Raw genomic sequence first — 20,286 nt, forward strand, 5'->3', positions numbered from 1 at the left:
GGCTAAGGAGGCTTGTGTTAAGGAGGCTGAATTTCAGGCAAATGCTCGTATTCAAGAGGCACAGGTACAGGCTCAGGCACAAATTGAACTTGCCAGGATTCAGGCAGACCATGAGTATAGCATGAAACAATGTGGAACTGGATCATCTAGCTCTGATGATTTTGATGTGGCTAAAAATGTTAAGCTTGTCCCTCCTTTTAATTAATGTGATTTAACAAAATATTTTCAGTTGTTTGAGAGGGTAGCTACAGGTTTTAATTGGCCCAAAAAGTATTGGCCAGTACTCCTTCAAACTGTTCTCACCAGTAAAGCTCAAGTAACTAATGCATCTTTGCCTCAGGATCAATCTGATAATTATGATGTAGTTAAGAGCTTGATTCTTAAGGCCTATGAGCTTGTTCCTGAAGCTTATAGAGTAAAATTTAGGACAACTTACAAGCAAGATAAGCAATCCCATGTTGAGTATGCAAAAATCAAAGAAGATCTGTTAGAGCAGTGGTTAAATTCTAAGAATGTGGATTCAGATTTTGGTAAATTTAAGCAGATGATTTTGCTGGAGGACTTCAAGAGGTGTATTTATAAAGATGTAAGCCTATATCTTGATGAGAGAAGAACAGATAATTTGTCTGATGCTGCAGTTTTAGCTGATGAATATGTTCTCATTCACAAGAGATATTCTAGAGAAAGAAGGAAAGCTGAGAGTAAGTACGTTGCCTCTACTCAGAGTACAGGTAACAGGAAAGAGAATAAGGATGATGTTTCTCAGGAAGTAAATACCAGCTTCACCTCTAGATTTCAGAAAAGTAAATGTACTTATTGTAGTAAGCGTGGTCATACTACGAAGAAATGTTTCAGGAGACAGCGTGATGTGAACAAAAAGGAGTCTTTAAATATTCAGTCAATTGGTCTAGTGTCCACCCTTGAGAGTTCCCATAATTCTTTAACTGAGTTAATTGAACCTGCTTTGAGGGGTAACTTAAATTCTCATGATGGAGCTCCTCTTTTGAGCAGTAACGTGGGTGACACTCTCAAGAGTTCATGTGCTAATTTCCTGTCTGATGGTTTTGTCAGTTCTCTGGACAGTAATGACAGGAAATCAGTTAAAATATATCGTGATACAGGTGCTTGCCAATCCCTTATGCTGACCAGTGTTCTAGGCTCTAATGTTAATTCCTCTGATGAAACTGTAATCTTACAAGGTGTAGGGAATAATTACTTCTCTGTCCCTCTGTGCAGAGTGAATTTAGAGTCTGGTTTTGTTAATGGTTCCGTTATGGTTGGGTTGGTTGAGACACTCCCAATGTCAGGTGTAACTTTCTTACTTGGAAATGATATTGGTGGAAGTCAAGTGTGTCCAGCTCCTCAGTTGTCTAGTGAGCCAGTGGCTGCGACCCAGGATTGTGATGTCCCTAATGTGTTCCCTGCATGTGCTGTCACTAGGGCTAAGTCTAAAGTTACTGGTGATTTAGAGGATAATGATGATGATGATGTTATCCTAGCTGACACTTTTCTTGCTAATTTGGACCACTCACCAGATGAGGCAGTTCCCCGTAGTGTTGATAATTTGTCTCGTCAAGAGTTGCTTGAGTTGCAGGTTGCTGACCCTGAGTTGAAAGGTCTAGCTAACTCTGCTTACAGTGAAGAAGAGTCAGCCGGTGCTTCTACTTGTTATTATGTAAAGTCAGGAGTACTTATGAGGAAGTGGAGACCCCCAACAGCATCAGCCGACTGTGAATGGGAGGTTGTACATCAAGTTGTCATCCCTCGTGTTTGTAGGCAGGATATCATTAGAGTGGCTCATGATTCCAGTTTGGCAGGACACCTTGGAGTGAGGAAGACTGTGGCACGCATTTTGAAACACTTCTACTGGCCAGGTATCTTCAGGGATGTTTCCTGGTATTGTAAGTCTTGTCACACCTGTCAAGTTGTGGGGAAGTGTAATCAGACCGAAAAGGTTGCACCTCTAGTTCCCATTCCTCCTTTTGAGGCGCCTTTCACCCGTGTGTTGGTGGATATTGTGGGCCCTCTTCCTAAGACTTCTTCAGGATTTTCTTATGTGTTGACCCTGATTGATATGGCTACTCGTTATCCTGAAGCCATTCCACTTAGAAATATCTCAGCAAAGAACGTGGTTAAGGAAATGCTAGGGTTCTTCACAAAGTTTGGTCTGCCCAAGGAGGTACAGTCCGACCGGGAAGTAATTTCATGTCAAATGTTTTCAAGCAGTCTCTGAAAGAGTTGGGCATCACCCAGATCACGTCTTCAGCTTACCATCCCCAGACCCAAGGAGCGTTGGAGAGATATCATCAAACACTCAAATCGATGCTCAAGAAATACTGTTTGGAACATCAGAAAGACTAGGATAAAGGTCTTCCATTCGTTGTGTTTGCCGCAAGAGAATCTCCAAATGAATCACTGGGCTTCTCACCTTTTGAACTACTGTTTGGCCATGAAGTAAGAGGACCCCTTAAGTTACTCAAGGAATGCTGGCTGTCGGAGGAAGATGACGTCAACCTGCTGGAGTATGTGATGAAGTTCAAAGAATGGCTGTCCACTGCTTTACAGGTGGCGAGAGAGAATTTAAGAGCTGCTCAGGAGAAGATGAAGACTTGGTATGATAAGAAGTCCAGGTTACGCCACTTTCAGCCAGGAGATCAGGTTTTGATTCTGCTACTAGTTCATGGGCAACCTCTTCAAGCCAAGTTTAGTGGTCCTTATTTCGTGGAGAAGAAACTCAGTGATGTCAACTATGTCATCGCCACACCAGATCGTAGAAAGAACAAGCAACTTTGTCACATCAACATGCTAAAGTTATATCACAGGCGGGACGAAAATAATCCAGTCTGCACTGTAGCTGTTCCACCCGAGTCTGCAAGTGAAGCTCTCCCATGCAGTATGAGTCTGAGTTTGGGGAAGAATCCTGATATCATGAATGATCTCCAGACTAAGCTTTCTCATCTACCTCCCAAGGAAAGGCAGGAGTTTTCGGCATTACTGCAGGAGTACCCGCAAGTGTTCCGTGCCACTCCAAGAAGAACCACTGTGTTGATGCATGATGTCGATGTTGGAGACGCAAAGCCAATTAAATTGCCTCCTTACCGTGTGAACCCGGTGAAAGTTCCTCTCATCCAGAAGGAGCTTGGCTACCTGTTGGACCACAAGATGATTGAGCCCTGTCAGAGCGAGTGGAGTTCTCCTGTCACTCTAGTCCCTAAGCCAGGTGCGTCACAGCGGCTTTGCATCGACTACAGACGTGTTAATCAGATAACTAAAACAGACACTTACCCTCTCCCTCGTGTGGAAGATTGCATAGACAAGATCGGAAAGGCTAGGTACATAAGTAAGTTTGATTTGTTAAAGGGATACTGGCAAGTACCTATGACTGAACGTGCTAGGGAGATCTCATGTTTTGTAACACTAGGAAAGACTTTTGCATGTTCTGTAATGCCATATGGCATGAAGAATGCACCAGCCACATTTCAGAAGCTCATGAATGTTGTAACAGAGGGTTTGGCAGGGTGTGTTGTTTATATTGATGATGTATTAATCTTCAGTGACAACTGGAAAGATCACCTATGCCATGTCAGTAAATTTCTTGAGCGTTTAGTTCAGGCTAATCTTGTAGCTAATTTATCAAAGTGTGAGTTTGGTCAAGCTAAAGTTCAGTACCTTGGGTACGTAATTGGTGATGGACATGTTGCACCAGCAGCAGCTAAGGTTCAGGTTATAAGTGATCTTCCCAGACCTAAAAGTAGGAAAGAGCTACAAAAATTTTTGGGAATGGTAGGTTATTGCAGGAGATTTGTTCTTAACTTTTCTATTCTTGTATCACCACTTACAGACCTACTGAAAAAGGGAGTTAAATTTGTCTGGACCGAAAACTGTGAATCCTCTTTCAGCAAACTTAAAGCTATCCTATTAAGTCAGCCAGTGCTCGCTACTCCAAATTTTGCTAAGCCTTTTAAGATGGCTGTTGATGCAAGTGATACAGGAGCTGGGGCTGTTTTGCTGCAAGAGGATGATCAGGGTATTGAACACCCTGTATCTTATTACAGTAAGAAGTTCACTCCACCTCAAAAGAACCACTCAACTATTGAGAAAGAGCTTTTGGCCTTGATTTTGGGTTTACAGCATTTTTCATTTTATTTGTGTTCTGGTTTTGACCCCATAGTCATTTATACCGATCATAACCCACTGAAATTCCTTAGTAAGTTTAAAGATAAAAATCAGAGATTGACAAGATGGAGTCTACTTCTTCAGGAGTATTCATTAGACATACAACATGTCAAGGGGAAAGAAAATGTTATTGCAGATTGCTTATCTAGACTTTAGACAGATTATTTTAGAGTAATAAGAAATTTCCTTTGTAAATTTCTTTTTCTTTGTGGGGAGGTGTTACATAGCCTATGATTTCATCATCCTTTGTGTAATTTTAACGCACAGTATGCTGCATGTTTGATCACGAGCGTGTTCTGCCTCAGTCCCCCCCTTCTACCGTTATAGTAGAGTAAGTCGTCCTTTCTGTTGTTCAGAGCAGGATTTTCAGCTCTTTGTCCCCATGGCTTCATTTGCGCGTCCTTCTTGCAAGTTGTATCAAGCTCTGCTGGCCCCTATATAATGAGCTCAGTCTCTGCATCATTGCCACTTAGATCTACTCCTCATTTTGCTCGCATCTCTGTCCTCCCCTGTACAGTTATTATTATTGTGAGTTTCTCAGAAAGTCTCCAACCATCTAGCAGCTGTGTGTAATTTGAGTATAACTGTTATTGCATTTTGTTCTTGTACTGTGTAGCATAAGGTTAATTCTTAGGCCTAGTAAGGTTTCTGTAATTTGTGCAAGGTTCTTGTCAGCCATCATTAATAATATTTTGTATCCGTAATAATTTATCTTGCATTAACTGAGCATTACCCAGTGTATTTTCATTTTATCAGGGCTGACTTAGATAAATTCACTCTTGCTAATTTCGTGTTAATAGAGGCTATTGCAGTTAACCATATATTTAACCTGTTTTTTTGCCATTACATTATCCTTATGAGTCCTGAATGTTTTGTTGTTAGTTTGAGCATTAAACTTTAACTTGTAATTTTACCTAACTCTTTTGTTTTGAACCTGGAACTTTACGGGACAGTAGTGATTTTTAGTATTCTCACTTAAAGTGTACATTATCTTTCTCTGTTCCGTAACAATATATATATATATATGGGTCCGGGTGTCTCTGGCCCTTGGTTTAGGCGTGACTGAAGGACAGACAAACAAACAATGCAACTCTTTTACATATCGCTATATATCACACACCATTCCACACCACCATTCCACACCACCATTCCACATCACCATTCCACACCACCATTCCACATCACCATTCCACACCACCATTCCACACCACCATTCCACACCGCCACCGTTCATTCTCTTACCAGCCTTTGACCGTAACTATACTATCTGATACATTACACTGCCACAACCTGCTGTATAGTTAAAATCTGTTAAGATCATAAAATTGTATAAAGAAGGATTATTATTATTTTTTATCCTACGTTCTGAGAATTACTGAGAGGTTTTCTTTTCTCTTGATTTTTTGTCATGGAGACTCATTATGAAGTAGTGATTCAGCCACTTTATTCAGGGTTCTGTGCCGTACACTAAGTCAGGCCTATGCTAGGACAATAATGTGTGCGATCCAGTTCCTAAATACGATGTCCATAAGTTGTAATGCGTCTGTGTGTGGCGGGAGGGGGGGGGGGCAGGTGTCTGAAACTTTAAATCAATAAACTTGGGCTTTACTGCGGCCCAACTATGTGTATATAGTGGCACACACACACACACACACACACACACACACACACACACACACACACACACACACACACACACACACACACACACACACACACACACACACACCCACACACAAGGTGGCACACTTACTGACATACATCATAAGCTGTGCTGAGGGTGGGTGGTTGGGGTGAACGGACATATTGGCTCAGGAAACAGTTTTCTGAGATGTTTGACTTTCAGCCATTGTCTTTTACAGTACACCATTTGATTTAATATGCTAATATTTTGGGGTGGATTGCTCAACGTTCATTATTTGCAATGCACAGCAAGTACTGATGGATACCCTGATCTTTGAAATCTATTAGCTAAGCCACTACCATGGGCTAATTATGTGCGTACAGTTGAACACCCTGAGAAGGCGTAAGTTAGTGAGAGATTATATTCAAGAGATCTGGTGCTCAGGCAGGAGGAGGCAGAGAAACAGAATCTTGAAAATCATTACTTGGTAGTGTGCTTAAAGCTGCCTAACCTTATATAAGGATGGTAACTGGTAGACAATATCCATAAACTATGCTAGATGGCAGGAGAAACGGCACGAGCATGTCACTAAAATCGAAGTTGAGCTGGGGGTACACAAGCACTTAGGTGATTACGAAAGATCGTTGAGTTACACACCAACACAATGGTCGAAGTTGTGGCGTCTGCATTAGGCATTATTATGATCTTACCTTTGCTACAAGACACCAGGTGAGGTTTCGCCGTGGCAGGTAAAGTACATTCTTGAGTGCAGCCTTGAGATGTAAACTGCTGTAGTAGCGGGCAAGGTTGGGACTCACACGGGTAGCATCGCGGGCGTGGATCTCCATCTTGCTTAAAGGTGGGGGATGCAGAGCACACTCAGTCTTGACGTGTGCAGCCCGGGCTTCAAACTCCCCTTTCAGTCCCTTGTTTTTTGTGCTCACCGCCTGAGGGTAGCGGGTAGGGTGAGATGAAGAATTTTAGGATCAAAACAAGTTTATTTTGTCCTTCTTATAGGCACTAAATTATTGCAAAATTATTGGAGAGAGAGAGAGAGAGAGAGAGAGAGAGAGAGAATTAAGAAGGAAAGAGGGAGAGTTGAACGCAAAAAGAAAAACAAGAATTGTAAATGTGTGGAAAGACTTGGGAAATGATTGCAAACCTCGAAAGATGTAGGGAAAGTTTAAGTTATATACAGTTATAAACAAGTATAATTACCCGAAAAAAAGTGAGAGAGAGAGAGAATATATATATATATATATATATATATATATATATATATATATATATATATATATATATCGTGGAGAGAAGGAAAGGGAGAGGAAAGGATACAAACAACATACATAAAGCCTCGTTTTATTGTCACTGATGTGTATCCAGTCCTGTTAGACGGAAACTAAGGAGGTTTGCTTGGCTTACGACTTAACACTGGGCATCATGGGATGGGATGTGCAGAACCTTCCAACACAACTTTCATTGAGTCGCCAGAGGTGCACACCCGTTTCGGTCGGTTCACATTTTTCCGAAGTTTATCGCTAGACGACATCATTAGGTCAAGTTAAACAGTTTATATTTAACTTGGACCAAACTAGGTGAAACGGTTCAGGTCAGGAAAAGGAAGAAGTGGTTCAGGCAGGGAACAATCATTCATAGATAAAGGCAGCCAGGAAGGTCAAAGCGTCCGCACTTTAACTCAGTTTTGATCTGATATGTACTAAACTTGGTGGAAATGTTTAAGGTCAGTCAAAGATGGCGTGATCCAGTTTTAAGAACAACAGGTAAAAGGTCAAGGTCACAGGTTAAAGTCAGTCTAAAAGCTTACACCAAACATGCTGGAGGTGTTGAAAGTCCAGGAAAGATGAAACAGTTAAAGTTTGAGAAGGTCATGGTCACAAAACAGGGTTAAATGTTCGGTCTTTCACTGATTGTAGGCCATGGATGCTCCTTTATTATCTTCAAAGAATTTATTCATCTCATGAGTCTTTTCGAATAGGAGGGGGTTATTCAGAGCCTTCACTAACCCCTAACTATTAAAATGTTCTACGCTGAATAACATATATTAGTAAACTGCGCTTTGTGAGTGGGTGACGAGCGAGTCAGCGCCATGTTATTACAATTTCCCTCTGATACATCAGTCGCAGGATGAAAGTAAGAAACAGGTAATTTCTCCTGGATGATTTCACCTGGATGATTTTCGGTTATTGATTAAAGGTAGATTCGCTCACTGGGTACTGTGGAGCACATATTATGAAACGAAGAAAAGTGAAGATTTTAATATAGCTGAGGGTTTGTTTGAGCGACATAGGTTTCAACGGTATGCGAGGGCTGGTGTAAAGCAAGGCACCGCAGCATTCATCACACACGCATTGCTCAATTCTACAGTTTCCTTTGCCACCCTGCTGTGTCGACGAAACTGAAACGATACACTTTGTTACTGATGAGACGATTAAAGCCAGATATGGGGTGTTTTCCCTTGATGATTTCACCATCAGTGCAAAGCAAAAACGTTACTGTGGAGTATAGCAAGGTTGTCAATGAGATTTACATAAGTAAAAACTCATTATCATCTAACCTTTATGGGTTCAGAGTACTGTAGTTTCCTTGTCAAGATATGGATGTTTCCCTGATCTTTTATATATGTTCTGATTTACTTGATGATTGGGATAAGAATCATTACTGCTGGGCACAGAAAGAGCTAATTAGGTCAAACTTCGTTTAGAATCTCTTGCATCACCTAACAGCGAAGGATAGTCATTTCCCCGACAAAACATATAAGCGGTTCCCTGTGATGAATGCTTTCAAGACGTTTCCCTGGTATTCTTCACTTGACTGTATGCATATGATAAAGAATGGTTACCCTGCGGCACAGATAGTGCTGAATATAATGACAAAATTTATTATGAATCCCCTCACGACCTCACATCGACGAGTCCTCTGATGGGTTGTTTCCCCGTCAAAACATGGTTAGGTTAGATTAGGTTAGGTTAGGTTAGGGTCAATTCCCCAGTCTTCGTGCTTACAAGACGTTTCCCGGTTATTTTGTGCATATACTCTAATTTACTGCATGAATATGGGAAAGAGTGATTACCGTAGGGCACAGACATAACAGCATTTTAAGCCAATATTGTGGACTGCTTGCATGACCTTGGCTGGTCTTTCCCCGTCAAAGAAAGGTTAGGTGTGGTTATGGGCGGCATTCGTAAAATACAGTTTCTTGCTGTATTGCTGTTATTCAACACATATATTCAAATTTTTTGAAGGAATATGATACAGAATGCTTACCATGGGGCATAGCTACAGCTACATTTTGACAAAATCATCGATAAGTACCTGCATCATCTTAGGCCGCTTTCACACGAGGCCACCGGTGGCCGCCACCGGTGGCCTCATTTAGTTGCCCCCAACAGTTTTCAATGGAGCCTTTCATGCGAGGCCACTGCGGTTGCCCGGCCGGCAACCAGCTCCCGGCGGTGGCTCGCTCACGCAACTAGTGTCCCCACTGGCGATTGCTGCCACTCGCTGTAAAGCATTTTTTCAAATCGGAGCATTCATACAGTGCCACCAGTTGCCGGCCCCTTCACACTGGGCCACCATTGAAGGCCACCAGTGGCGGCAACCGGTGGCCTCGTGTGAAAGCGGCCTTAGCTCACTGTGTCTAATTTCCCCCATCAAAACATAGACCATTCCCCGTACTGCGCTCCTTGAAGGTGTTTCCCCGTTTTTTTTAAACATGTACTCTATTGTTGTGAATGAATGCGATAAGAATGGTTACCAGGCGGCACAGCTAGGGTTGAATATTATGACAACATTCATCATGAATCGCTTTCACAACCTAACCTCCAGTAGTCCCTTATTAGGTCTTGTCCCCGCCAAAACATGGGTAGCTTAGATTATATTATGATCAGTTCCCCGTATAATATGCTTACAAAACATTTCCAGGTTATTTTGTACAGTACATATCCACTAATTTACTGAATGAATATAATGAAGATTCATCACCAAAGGGTACAGCTGTTGCTGAATGTTAGGTCAAAATTATTTGCGAATCGCTTGCATTACGTCACAAAAGATTACTGCATCATGTCACAAGCTTTGTTATATTCGATTGATATACTCGTTTAAGTTACTGGGAGCTAAATAACAGATAAAACGTCTTACGGAGAGTTGTTTAAGAGAAATTGTTTTATAGAGGAATTACACCAGAAACGTGAGAAACGAGAAGTCAGGGATGATCACCGTTAAACAGTTGCAATTTTCTATTTACTAAGCAACAAAGTATTGCAAATACTTTCATTTCTGCGCTAGCAATCTTGCATAAGCTGTTTGTCTGCGGCGTAACATCTCCAAATCTATCATTGCAATATTATTCCAACATGGTTCAATTTGTACATATTAATTCGTTGAAAACGTCATACATAGGCTCAAAATGGCTTTTCTTTCCTGTTTCCCTATAATTTATCGGCATTCATAATAACCCCTTCGTCGTTTTTACTGTGCGGTCATCCTAACTGAGTAAAATGAGAAGCACTTAAGTAACCTCATCGGGACCACTGAAGTTTGTCGTCTGTAAAGAGTACTTAAGAACAGTAAGTAGTTTGGTAGGTATCACTTTATGTATTCTGTCCAGATTTAAGTGCAGCTCGTGAAAAATGTCGTCTGTTAAATGTACTTAGCGATACTAAGTATTTTCGTAGGTACTGATGCTGTTGTAAAGACATAATTTACAGTTAGGGGTTACCGGTATATATAGGTTATATATTACAAATTTGATAACTTAATGGCTGAACTGGAAAACATTAGTTGGGATATTGTAGGTTTGAGTGAGACTCACAGAAAAGAAGAAAAAGCAATTCAGCTAAATGACAGTGGCCACCTATTTTACCACAGAGGAAGGGAAAATGAAAGAGTTAGTCGTGTAGGATTTCTAATTAACAGAAATCTTGCAGACAACATTGTTAAATTCAGCAGTGCATCTGACAGAGCAGCAGTGGTTGTAATTAGACTGTGCAAAAAATATACCCTGAAAGTGATACAAGTATATGCACCAACTTCTCAGAGCTCAGATGAAGAAATTGAAACATTCTGTGATGACATCTCCCAGATTATGGAAGAAGAAAAGACCACCTATACTATACTCATGGGAGACTTCAATGCAAAAGTTGGAAAATCAAAAAATAGAGGAGCATGTATGGGAAAATTTGGAGTGGGAGAAAGGAACGAAAGATGAGAAATGTTGGTAAACTTTGCAGAAATGTTTAACATGAGAATAATGAACACATTCTTTCACAAAAGAACAGGGAGAAAGTGGGCCTGGAGAAGCCCAAATGGAGAAACAAAGAATGAAATCGACTTCATTATGGCAAATAAGAATAACACAATCACAAATGTCACAGTTGTCAACAAAGTAAATATTGGAAGTGACCATAGAATGGTGGGTTGCACAGCAAGATTCAATTTCAAAAGTGAAAGAAAGAAGATGACTAAAGACAAAAAGATATGCCCAATAAAAGTCAGCGAAAACAAAGCAGCTTTTCAGTTGGAAATAAGGAACAGATTTCAGGCTCTAAGTAATGCTGAATGTGACATTGATGAGCTGAATGACACACTAACAAAAGTGCTAAAAGAATCAGAGGAGGTAGTAGGAAAACCTAATACAACCAAAGCCGGGAAGTATTCAGAGAAGACACTTGAGCTTATGAAAAAAAAGAAAGGTAATGAAAGTAAAGACAAAGAAAGATGAAGTAGAACGAGCGGAATTAAACAAGCTTATCAACAAAAGACAAAGAGAAGAAAAAAGAGAAACATGGATCAAATCAAAGGAACCATCAAAAAAGGAAAAATTCTGAAACAGGTCCGAAATAAAATGGCACTTGGAAAGCAACAAATTACATCACTAAAAGACAAAAAAGGTGAAGCCATTAAATGCAGAGATATGATGCTGAAGAGAGTTGAAGAATTTTACAAAGAACTGTATGCATCAAAGAGAGTAGTACCAATAGCTAACTTTTCAGTTGACACAAGTGAAATACTTGAGGTAACACCAGACGAAGTAAATATTTTTCTTAAAAATATGAAAAGAGGGAAGACTCCGGGAGAAGATGGAATAGTAGCAGATTTACTGTTGGATGCAGGAGTAGAAGTACAAAATAGGCTTGCTCACTTATTTACCCACTGTATAAAGCAGAAGAAAATTCCCTAAACATGGTGTAATGCAATAGTTATTTTACTTTATAAAAAGGCGACTCAAAATACAGTAGTAACTATAGACCCATTAGCTTGCTATCAGTCATTTACAAACTTTTCACTAAAGTCCTTACAAACAGAATAGCTACAAATTTGGAGGAAAACCGACCTCGTGAACAGGCAGGATTTCGAAGCGGGTACTCGACTACTGATCATCTGCACACAATGAATCAGCTAACTTAGAAAACTACAGAATATAATAAACCACTGTGCTTAGGTTTTGTTGATTACGAAAAGGCTTTCGACTCAGTGGAGCACATAGCAATTATAAATTCATTGCGAGAACAAGGAGTGAATGAGAACATTGTAAAACTGCTCGAAAACATATATAAAGAGGGAACTGCTACAGTTAAATTACATAAGGACTCAGAGAAAATTAAGATTGAGAAGGGCGTGCGTCAGGGAGATACAATGTCACCAGTTGGGTCAAGGATTGTGTGGGTAAATTTGAAAGTTGGATTACAAATGTGGGCGATTGTGTGTGTGTATGCGCCAACGCAAGATAGTGCTAGAAGAGTGAGAGAAGAGTTCTGGACAAATGTAGAAGTGTGCATGGAAAAGTTTGGAAGGAATGAGACAGTGTTTTTGATTGGTGATATGAAATGGTAAAGTTGGGAATGTGAAGGTGGATGGAATAGTTGGTGAGTGGGGTGTGCCTGCTGAGATAGATGAGAATGGGAGTGCGTTAGTGGACATTTGTGCTGGGAGGGGGTTGGTGATAACCAATACCCTCTTCAGGCATAAAATGATCCACAGGTATACATGGCGAGTGATGAGAAGGGTGGGTGGTGACCTGAATGAAAGGAAGGCAATGATTGATTATGTGTGTGTGGATGAAAAGATGCGAAGATGTGTAATGGATGCAAGAGCTTATAGAGGCTGGGGGAGTGGACTTTCTGACCACTACTTGGTGGTGGCCAGAATTAGAATTCAAGTAAGGTGGAGGAATAGAAGAAGGGAAAGACGAGCGGAAGGAGTAGTTGCAAGGGGAGTGGAAAGGTTACAAGAGGATGAGAAAATGGCAGAGTATAAGAGAGAAGTGGAGGAACGATTGGGCAAATATGAATTGGAGCAGATGGGAGACGTGGAAGGTGTGTGTAGGATATCTACAGAAGAAATATGTGCAGCATGTGGTGTGGTGTATGGAAGGAAGAGAAGACGGAGGGGGGTGCAAGGAACAGCATGGTGGACTGAAGAGATGAGACAGGCTGTGGCACAAAAGAAGAAAGCATACAATGAATGGATGAGAAATAGGGGCATGGAAGAAGTTGAGAGGCGGAAGAGAGAGTTATATGTAGAAAGAAAGAGAGAGGTGAAAAGATTAGTAAGAGAGAGTAAGAAGAGAGTGGATGAGGAATTTGGAAGGAATTTGAGTGTAAAGTGGAGGGACTGTAAGAAAATGTTCTGGAAAGAGGTGAAGAGAGTAAGACAGGGTGACAGTGAAGTTAGCTGAGGAGTAAAAGATAAAAATAGTAGATTACTAGTGGAGAAGGGAGAAAAAGTGAGCAGATGGAGAGAACACTTTAAGGAATTGTTGAACATAGAGGATGGAAGTAATGCGAGTATAAGTGGCTGGGGAATGGCTGGGAGAAGGAGGGAGGTGAGAAGACAGGAAGAAATCAGTAGGATAGAAGTTGTGGAAGCAATGAAGAAAGTTAAATCGGGGAAAGCCCCAGGAATTGATGGAATGTGTGGTGAAATGCTGAAGCATGGGGGAGGGATAGTAGTAGAATGGATGTGGACGATGTGCAGATTGGCCTGGGAGGAAGGTAGAGTCCCGGAGGATTGGAAGTCAGGTATAATTATTCCCTTGTACAAAGGAAAAGGGGAAAAAGAAGCGTGTGGTAATCATAGGGGCATTTGTCTTCTTAGTATAATAGGAAAAGTGTATGGTAGGATACTTATTGACAGAGTTAGAGAAAGAACAGAGAAATTAGTTGGAGAAGAACAGGGAGGCTTTAGGAAGGGAAGAGGTTGTGTAGATCAGATATTCATTCTAAGATCTTTAGTGGAAAAGTTTCTAGAGAAGGGAAAGAAGTTGTATGCGGCTTTTATAGATTTGGAGAAAGCATATGACAGGGTGGATAGACAAGGATTGTGGAAAGTGTTAAGAATATATGGAGTAGCTGGGAAGTTGTTGAATGCTGTGAAGAGTATGTACGATGGTGCGAAGGCTACAGTGCGTGTGGATGGTGAACTAAGTGAATTTTTCTCTTTGAAAGTTGGTTTGAAACAGGGATGTGTCATGTCTCCATGGTTGTTCAATCAGTACATGGATGGGGTAATAAAAGAGGTACAAGGTAGGGTAGTGGATGTTGGAGTGGCCCTGGTGAGAGAGGAAAGTGTTTGGAAACTCCCTGTACTGTTGTTTGCAGATGATACTGTGTTGTTGAGTGAAGACGAAGGGGAGCTGCAAGGCTTGGTGGATGAGTTTGGGAGAGTGTGTAAGAAACGGAATCTAAAGGTGAATGTAGGGAAGAGTAAAGTGATGGTCTTTGAGAGAGGTGAAGTTAGTGAATGTACAGCGAGGTTGGATGGGGAGGAATTGGAAAATGTGAGTACGTTTAAGTACTTGGGTAGTGTGATGAGTAAGGATGGAGGTTTGGAGGGTGAAGTGCTTGAAAGGGTACAGCAGGGAAGAAAGGTTGCTGGTTCCTTGAAAGCAGTGATAAGAAACAGGGAAGTGAGCATGGAAGTGAAAAAGTTACTACATGACAGTATTGTGATACCAACTCTAACGTACGGAAGTGAAGCTTGGACGTTGTTGGAAGGACACAAGTCAAGAGTGAGAGCAGTGGAAATGAGTTATTTAAGAGGAGCCTGTGGAGTCAAGTGGAGAGACAGGCTGACGAATGAGGATATAAAGGAGCGTTGTGGTGTGGATGTGGATGTGATAGGAAACGTTAGGAGGAATACACTGAGGTGGTTTGGCCATGTGGAGAGGATGGAGGGTGAAAGACTGACGAAGAGAGTGTATGTGAGTGAGGTGGAGGGGAGAAGAGGGAGGGGGAGGCCGAGGATGAGATGGAGGGATGGGGTGGAGAGGTATATGAGAGAGGGGGGTGTGAGTTGGGAGCAGGGCAGTGAAATGGCGGGGGACAGGGCGACTTGGAGGCGATTTGCTTGTGGCCACCCCAAACGGGATTGAGGCGTCTGGCAATAGATAGATAGACAGATAAACTGGGAAAACAAAGGAGTAAACATAGATGGAGAAAAACTAAACCCTTTAAGATTTGCAGATGACATTGTCCTAATCTCAGAAATAGCAGAGACATTGCAAGAAATGTTAAATGACCTGAACAGAGAAAGTCTCAAAGTAGGGCTAAAGATGAACCGGAGTAAAACTAAAGTAATGTTTAATCCTTAAACACCAAAGAGCGTCATAAGAATAAGTGGAGAAATTCTTGAAGAAGTTGAGGAGTACAATTACCTGGGACAAATACTAAAATTAATGAAAGATAATGATAACGAAATAAAAAGACGCATTACAATTGGATGGAAAGCTATCGGTAAACATAGAGACATTGTGAAAAGTAGCTTGCCAGTTTGTATGAAACGAAAAGTATATAACGAATGTATAATTCCAGCTATGACGTATGGTTGTGAGACTTGGAAACTGACAAAATCGATGGAAAATAAACTAATTCGTTCTCAGAGAGCAATGGAAAGGTCAGTGTTGGGAGTATCTTTAAGAGACAGGAAAAGATCAACTTGGGTGAGACAGCAGACTAAAGTCAAAGATATTATAGAAGTTATAAAAGAACAGAAATGGAGGTGGGCAGGTCATGTAGCAAGAACAACGGATAATCGATGGAGCAAGAGGTTGACTGACTGGACACCAAGAGATGGTAAGCGTAGCAGAAAAAGGCCAGACAGGAGGTGGAGATGAGATAGAGAAATTTGCAGGGAAAACGTGGCAAAGATTGGCTCAGTCAAGGAATTCGTGGAGAAGGTTGGGTGAGGCCTTTGTTCAGCAGTGGACTTGTAATGGCTGATGATGATGATGATGATGATGATGAAGATGATGGTATATATATATATATATATATATATATATATATATATATATATATATATATATATATATATATATACATATATATATATATATATATATATATATATATATATATATATATATATATATATATATATATATATATATTTATTGCCAAACGCCTCAATCCCGTTTGGGGTGGCCACAAACAAATAGCCTCCAAGTCGCCCTGTCCCCCGCCATTTCACTGCCCTGCTCCCAACTCACGCCTCGCTCTCTCATATACCTCTCCACCCCATCCCTCCATCTCAACCTCGGCCTCCCCTCCCTCTTCCCCCCTCCACCTCACTCACATACACTCTCTTCGTCAGTCTTTCACCCTCCATCCTCTCCACATGGCCAAACCACATCAGTGTGTTCCTCATAACGCTTCCTATCACAACCACATCCACACCACAACGCTCCTTTATATCCTCATTCGTCAGCCTGTCTCTCCACGTGACTCCACAGGCTCCTCTTAAATAACTCATTTCCACTGCTCTCACTCTTGACTTGTGTCCTTCCAACAATGTCCAAGCTTCACTTCCGTACGTTAGAGTTGGTATCACAATACTGTCATGTAGTAACTTTTTCACTTCCATGCTCACTTCCCTGTTTCTTATCACTGCTTTCAAGGAACCAGCAACCTTTCTTCCCTGCTGTACCCTTTCAAGCACTTCACCCTCCAAACCTCCATCGTTACTCAGCACACTACCCAAATACTTAAACGTACTCTCATTTTCCAATTCCTCATCATCTAACCTCGCTGTACATTCACTAACTTCACCTCTCTCAAAGACCATCTCTTTACTCTTCCCTACATTCACCTTTAAGTTCCGTTTCTTACACACTCTCTCAAACTCATCCACCAAGCCTTGCAGCTCCCCTTCGTCTTCACTCAACAACACAGTATCATCTGCAAACAACAGTACAGGGAGTTTCCAAACACTATCCTCTCTCACCAGGGCCACTCCAACATCCACTACCCTACCTTGTACCTCTTTTATTACCCCATCCATGTACAGATTCAACAACCATGGAGACATGACACATCCCTGTTTCAAACCAACTTTCAAAGAGAAAAATTCACTTAGTTCACCATCCACACGCACTGCAGCCTTCGCACCATCGTACATACTCTTCACAGCATTCAACAACTTCCCATCTACTCCATATATTCTTAACACTTTCCACAATCCTTGTCTATCCACCCTGTCATATGCTTTCTCCAAATCCATGAAAGCCGCATACAACTTCTTTCCCTTCTCTAGAAACTTTTCCACTAAAGATCTAAGAATGAATATCTGATCTACACAACCTCTTCCCTTCCTAAAGCCTACCTGTTCTTCTCCAACTAATTTCTCTGTTCTTTCTCTAACTCTGTCTATAAGTATCCTACCATACACTTTTCCTATTATACTAAGAAGACAAATGCCCCTATGATTACCACACACTTCTTTTTCCCCTTTTCCTTTGTACAAGGGAATAATTATACCTGACTTCCAATCCTCCGGGACTCTACCTTCCTCCCAGGCCAATCTGCACATCTTCCACATCCATTCTACTACTATCTCTCCCCCATGCTTCAGCATTTCACCACACACTCCATCAATTCCTGGGGCTTTACCCGATTTAACTTTCTTCATTGCTTCCACAACTTCTATCCTACTGATTTCTTCCTGTCTTCTCACCTCCCTCCTTCTCCCAGCCATTCCCCAGCCACTTATACTCGCATTACTTCCATCCTCTACGTTCAACAATTCCTTAAAGTGTTCTCTCCATCTGCTCACTTTTTCTCCCTTCTCCACTAGTAATCTACCATTTTTATCTTTCACTCCCCTGCTAACTTCACTTCCACCCTGTCTTACTCTTTTCACTTCTCTCCAGAACATTTTCTTACAGTCCCTCCACTTTACACTCAAATTCCTTCCAAATTCCTCATCCACTCTCGTCTTACTCACTCATACTAATCTTTTCACCTCTCTCTTCCTTTCCACATATAACTCTCTCTTCCGCCTCTCAACTTCTTCCACGCCCCTATATATATATATATATATATATATATATATATATATATATATATATATATATACATATATATATATACATATATATATATATATATATATATATATATATATATATATATATATATCACGGATCCACCTGGTGAACAAGCCTACATCTTTTCTATCCTTAATGACCTAGAGCAGCTTGTACAGCACCCTACCCGTATCCCTGACCACCTTGGAGAGAGCTCCAACATACTTGACCTCTTCCTCACAACTAATCCTTCTGCTTACTCTGTTAATCTTTTCTCTCCGTTGGGCTCCTCCGATCACAACCTTATTACCTTAACCTGTCCTATCACTCCAGTACGGCCTGTGGACCCTCCAGGGAAACGTCGTCTGTGGCATTCTGGAGCCGCTGACTGGGAGGCCCTCAGGCAGTACTTCTTTGATTTTCCATGGAATGATTATTGCTTCCATGGCCGTGAGCCATCTGAATGTGCCTTGTGCATTACGGAGGTTATTCTCTCGGGCATGGAAGCATACATTCCTTTCTCATATCCTTTGACTAATGCAAGAAAGCCTTGGTTTAATCACGCTTGTTCTAATGCTGTCCGCAACAAGGAGAAGGCCTACAAAAGGTACCGGAGCCAACCCACCCCTGAATCACATCATCTTTACGTTTCTGCCCGGAATCGTCCTAAGTTTGTTCTTCGCTCTACTAAAAATAATTTCATCCATACTAAATGCTCTCAACTCTCCAACTCGAATTCTTCCCGCTCCTTCTGGCACCTTGCCAAAAATCTTTCTAACAACTTTACCTCATCATCCTTCCCTCCTCTTTTCTACTCTGATGGTTCTGTAGCTATTTCTTCTACTGATAAAGCAGATCTCTTCGCACACACTTTCTCCTCCAATTCCACCTTAGACGATTCCGGTGCTGTTCCTCCATCACTTCCCCCTTCTGACTTCCTCGTGGCTGACATTAAAATTTCTTCATTGTTTGTATTTTCTGCCATCACTGGCCTCAGTACTAACAAGGCATATGGGCCTGATGGGGTCCCTCCTGTTGTTCTCAAGAACTGTGCTTCTGTGCTTACACCCTGCCTAGGCAAACTCTTTCGCCATTGTCTGTCATCTTGTACCTTTCCTTCTTGCTGGAAGTTTGCTCTCATTCAGCCAGTCCCAAAGAAGGGTGACCACTCCCAACCCTCCAACTATCGTCCAAATGCTTTAACGTGCTGTAATTCAAAAGTTTTCGAGTCAATTCTTAATAGAAAAATTTTAAGGCATCTTTCCTATCACAACCTTCTTTCCGATCGTCAGTATGGGTTCCGTCAGGGACGCTCCACTGGCGATCTTCTCACCTACTTTTCAGACTCCTGGTCATCCTCCTTTGGGGACTTTGACAAAAGCTTTGCCATTGCACTTGACATCTCAAAGGTTTTCGATCGAGTCTGGCATAAATCTTTAATTTCCAAACTGCCCTCCTACGGTTTCTATCCTTCTATCTGTGCCTTCATCGCTAGCTTCCTTTCTGGTCGTTCTATAGCTGCTGTTGTAGACGGCCATCGTTCTTCTCCTAGATCTATCAACAGTGGTGTTCCTCAGGGCTCTGTCCTATCACTAACTCTCTTCCTTTTATTCATCAATGACCTTCTAAGCTGTACATCTAACCCTATCCACTCATACGCTGATGACTTCACTCTTCACCTTTCCATTCAGTTCCCGCAACGCCCATCTCAACAGTTACTTCAACAAACAAGGGATGAGGCTATGGCACACCTAATGTCTGACTTGGCTCGTATCTCTGACTGGGGTAAAAATAATATGGTCATCTTTAATGCATCTAAGACTCAGTTCTTACACCTATCAACCCGACAAAATCTTCCACATGTATACCCACTAATGTTTAATAATATTCAGCTTAATCCTGCATCATCCTTGAACATGCTTGTGGTTTCATTTACTCGGGGCTTATCTTGGAAAGATCATATTACATCTCTTGTAAAATCTGCTTCCAAGAGATTGGGTGTGCTAAGCCGACTCCGCTCTTTCTTTACCCCTGCACAATTGTTGACTCTATACAGGGGTTTTATCCGCCCCTGTGTGGAGTACAACTCTCATGTGTGGGGAGGCTCCCCACATACAGCTCTTCTCAATAGGGTGGAGTCAAAGGCTTTTCGTCTCATTAA

The 20,286-nt window shown here is 41.5% G+C and overlaps 1 protein-coding gene across 1 annotated transcript in view; it reads right to left on the reverse strand.

Annotated features, from left to right (window-relative positions):
* The window catches only part of LOC145415033 (carbohydrate sulfotransferase 11-like), a 138,799-nt gene that overhangs the window by 105,629 nt on the left and 12,884 nt on the right, over positions 1 to 20,286 (reverse strand). Inside the window, exon 2 of the mRNA XM_080284450.1 lies at positions 6,511 to 6,747. Coding sequence (XP_080140576.1) covers positions 6,511 to 6,747 — 237 coding nt within the window. The remainder of the gene's footprint in view (positions 1 to 6,510; positions 6,748 to 20,286) is intronic.

Source organism: Coenobita brevimanus, chromosome 101, assembly GCF_032717465.1.
Source record: "Coenobita brevimanus isolate Jiangsu-jjx chromosome 101, ASM3271746v2, whole genome shotgun sequence".
Classification (NCBI taxonomy): Eukaryota; Metazoa; Arthropoda; class Malacostraca; order Decapoda; family Coenobitidae; genus Coenobita; species Coenobita brevimanus.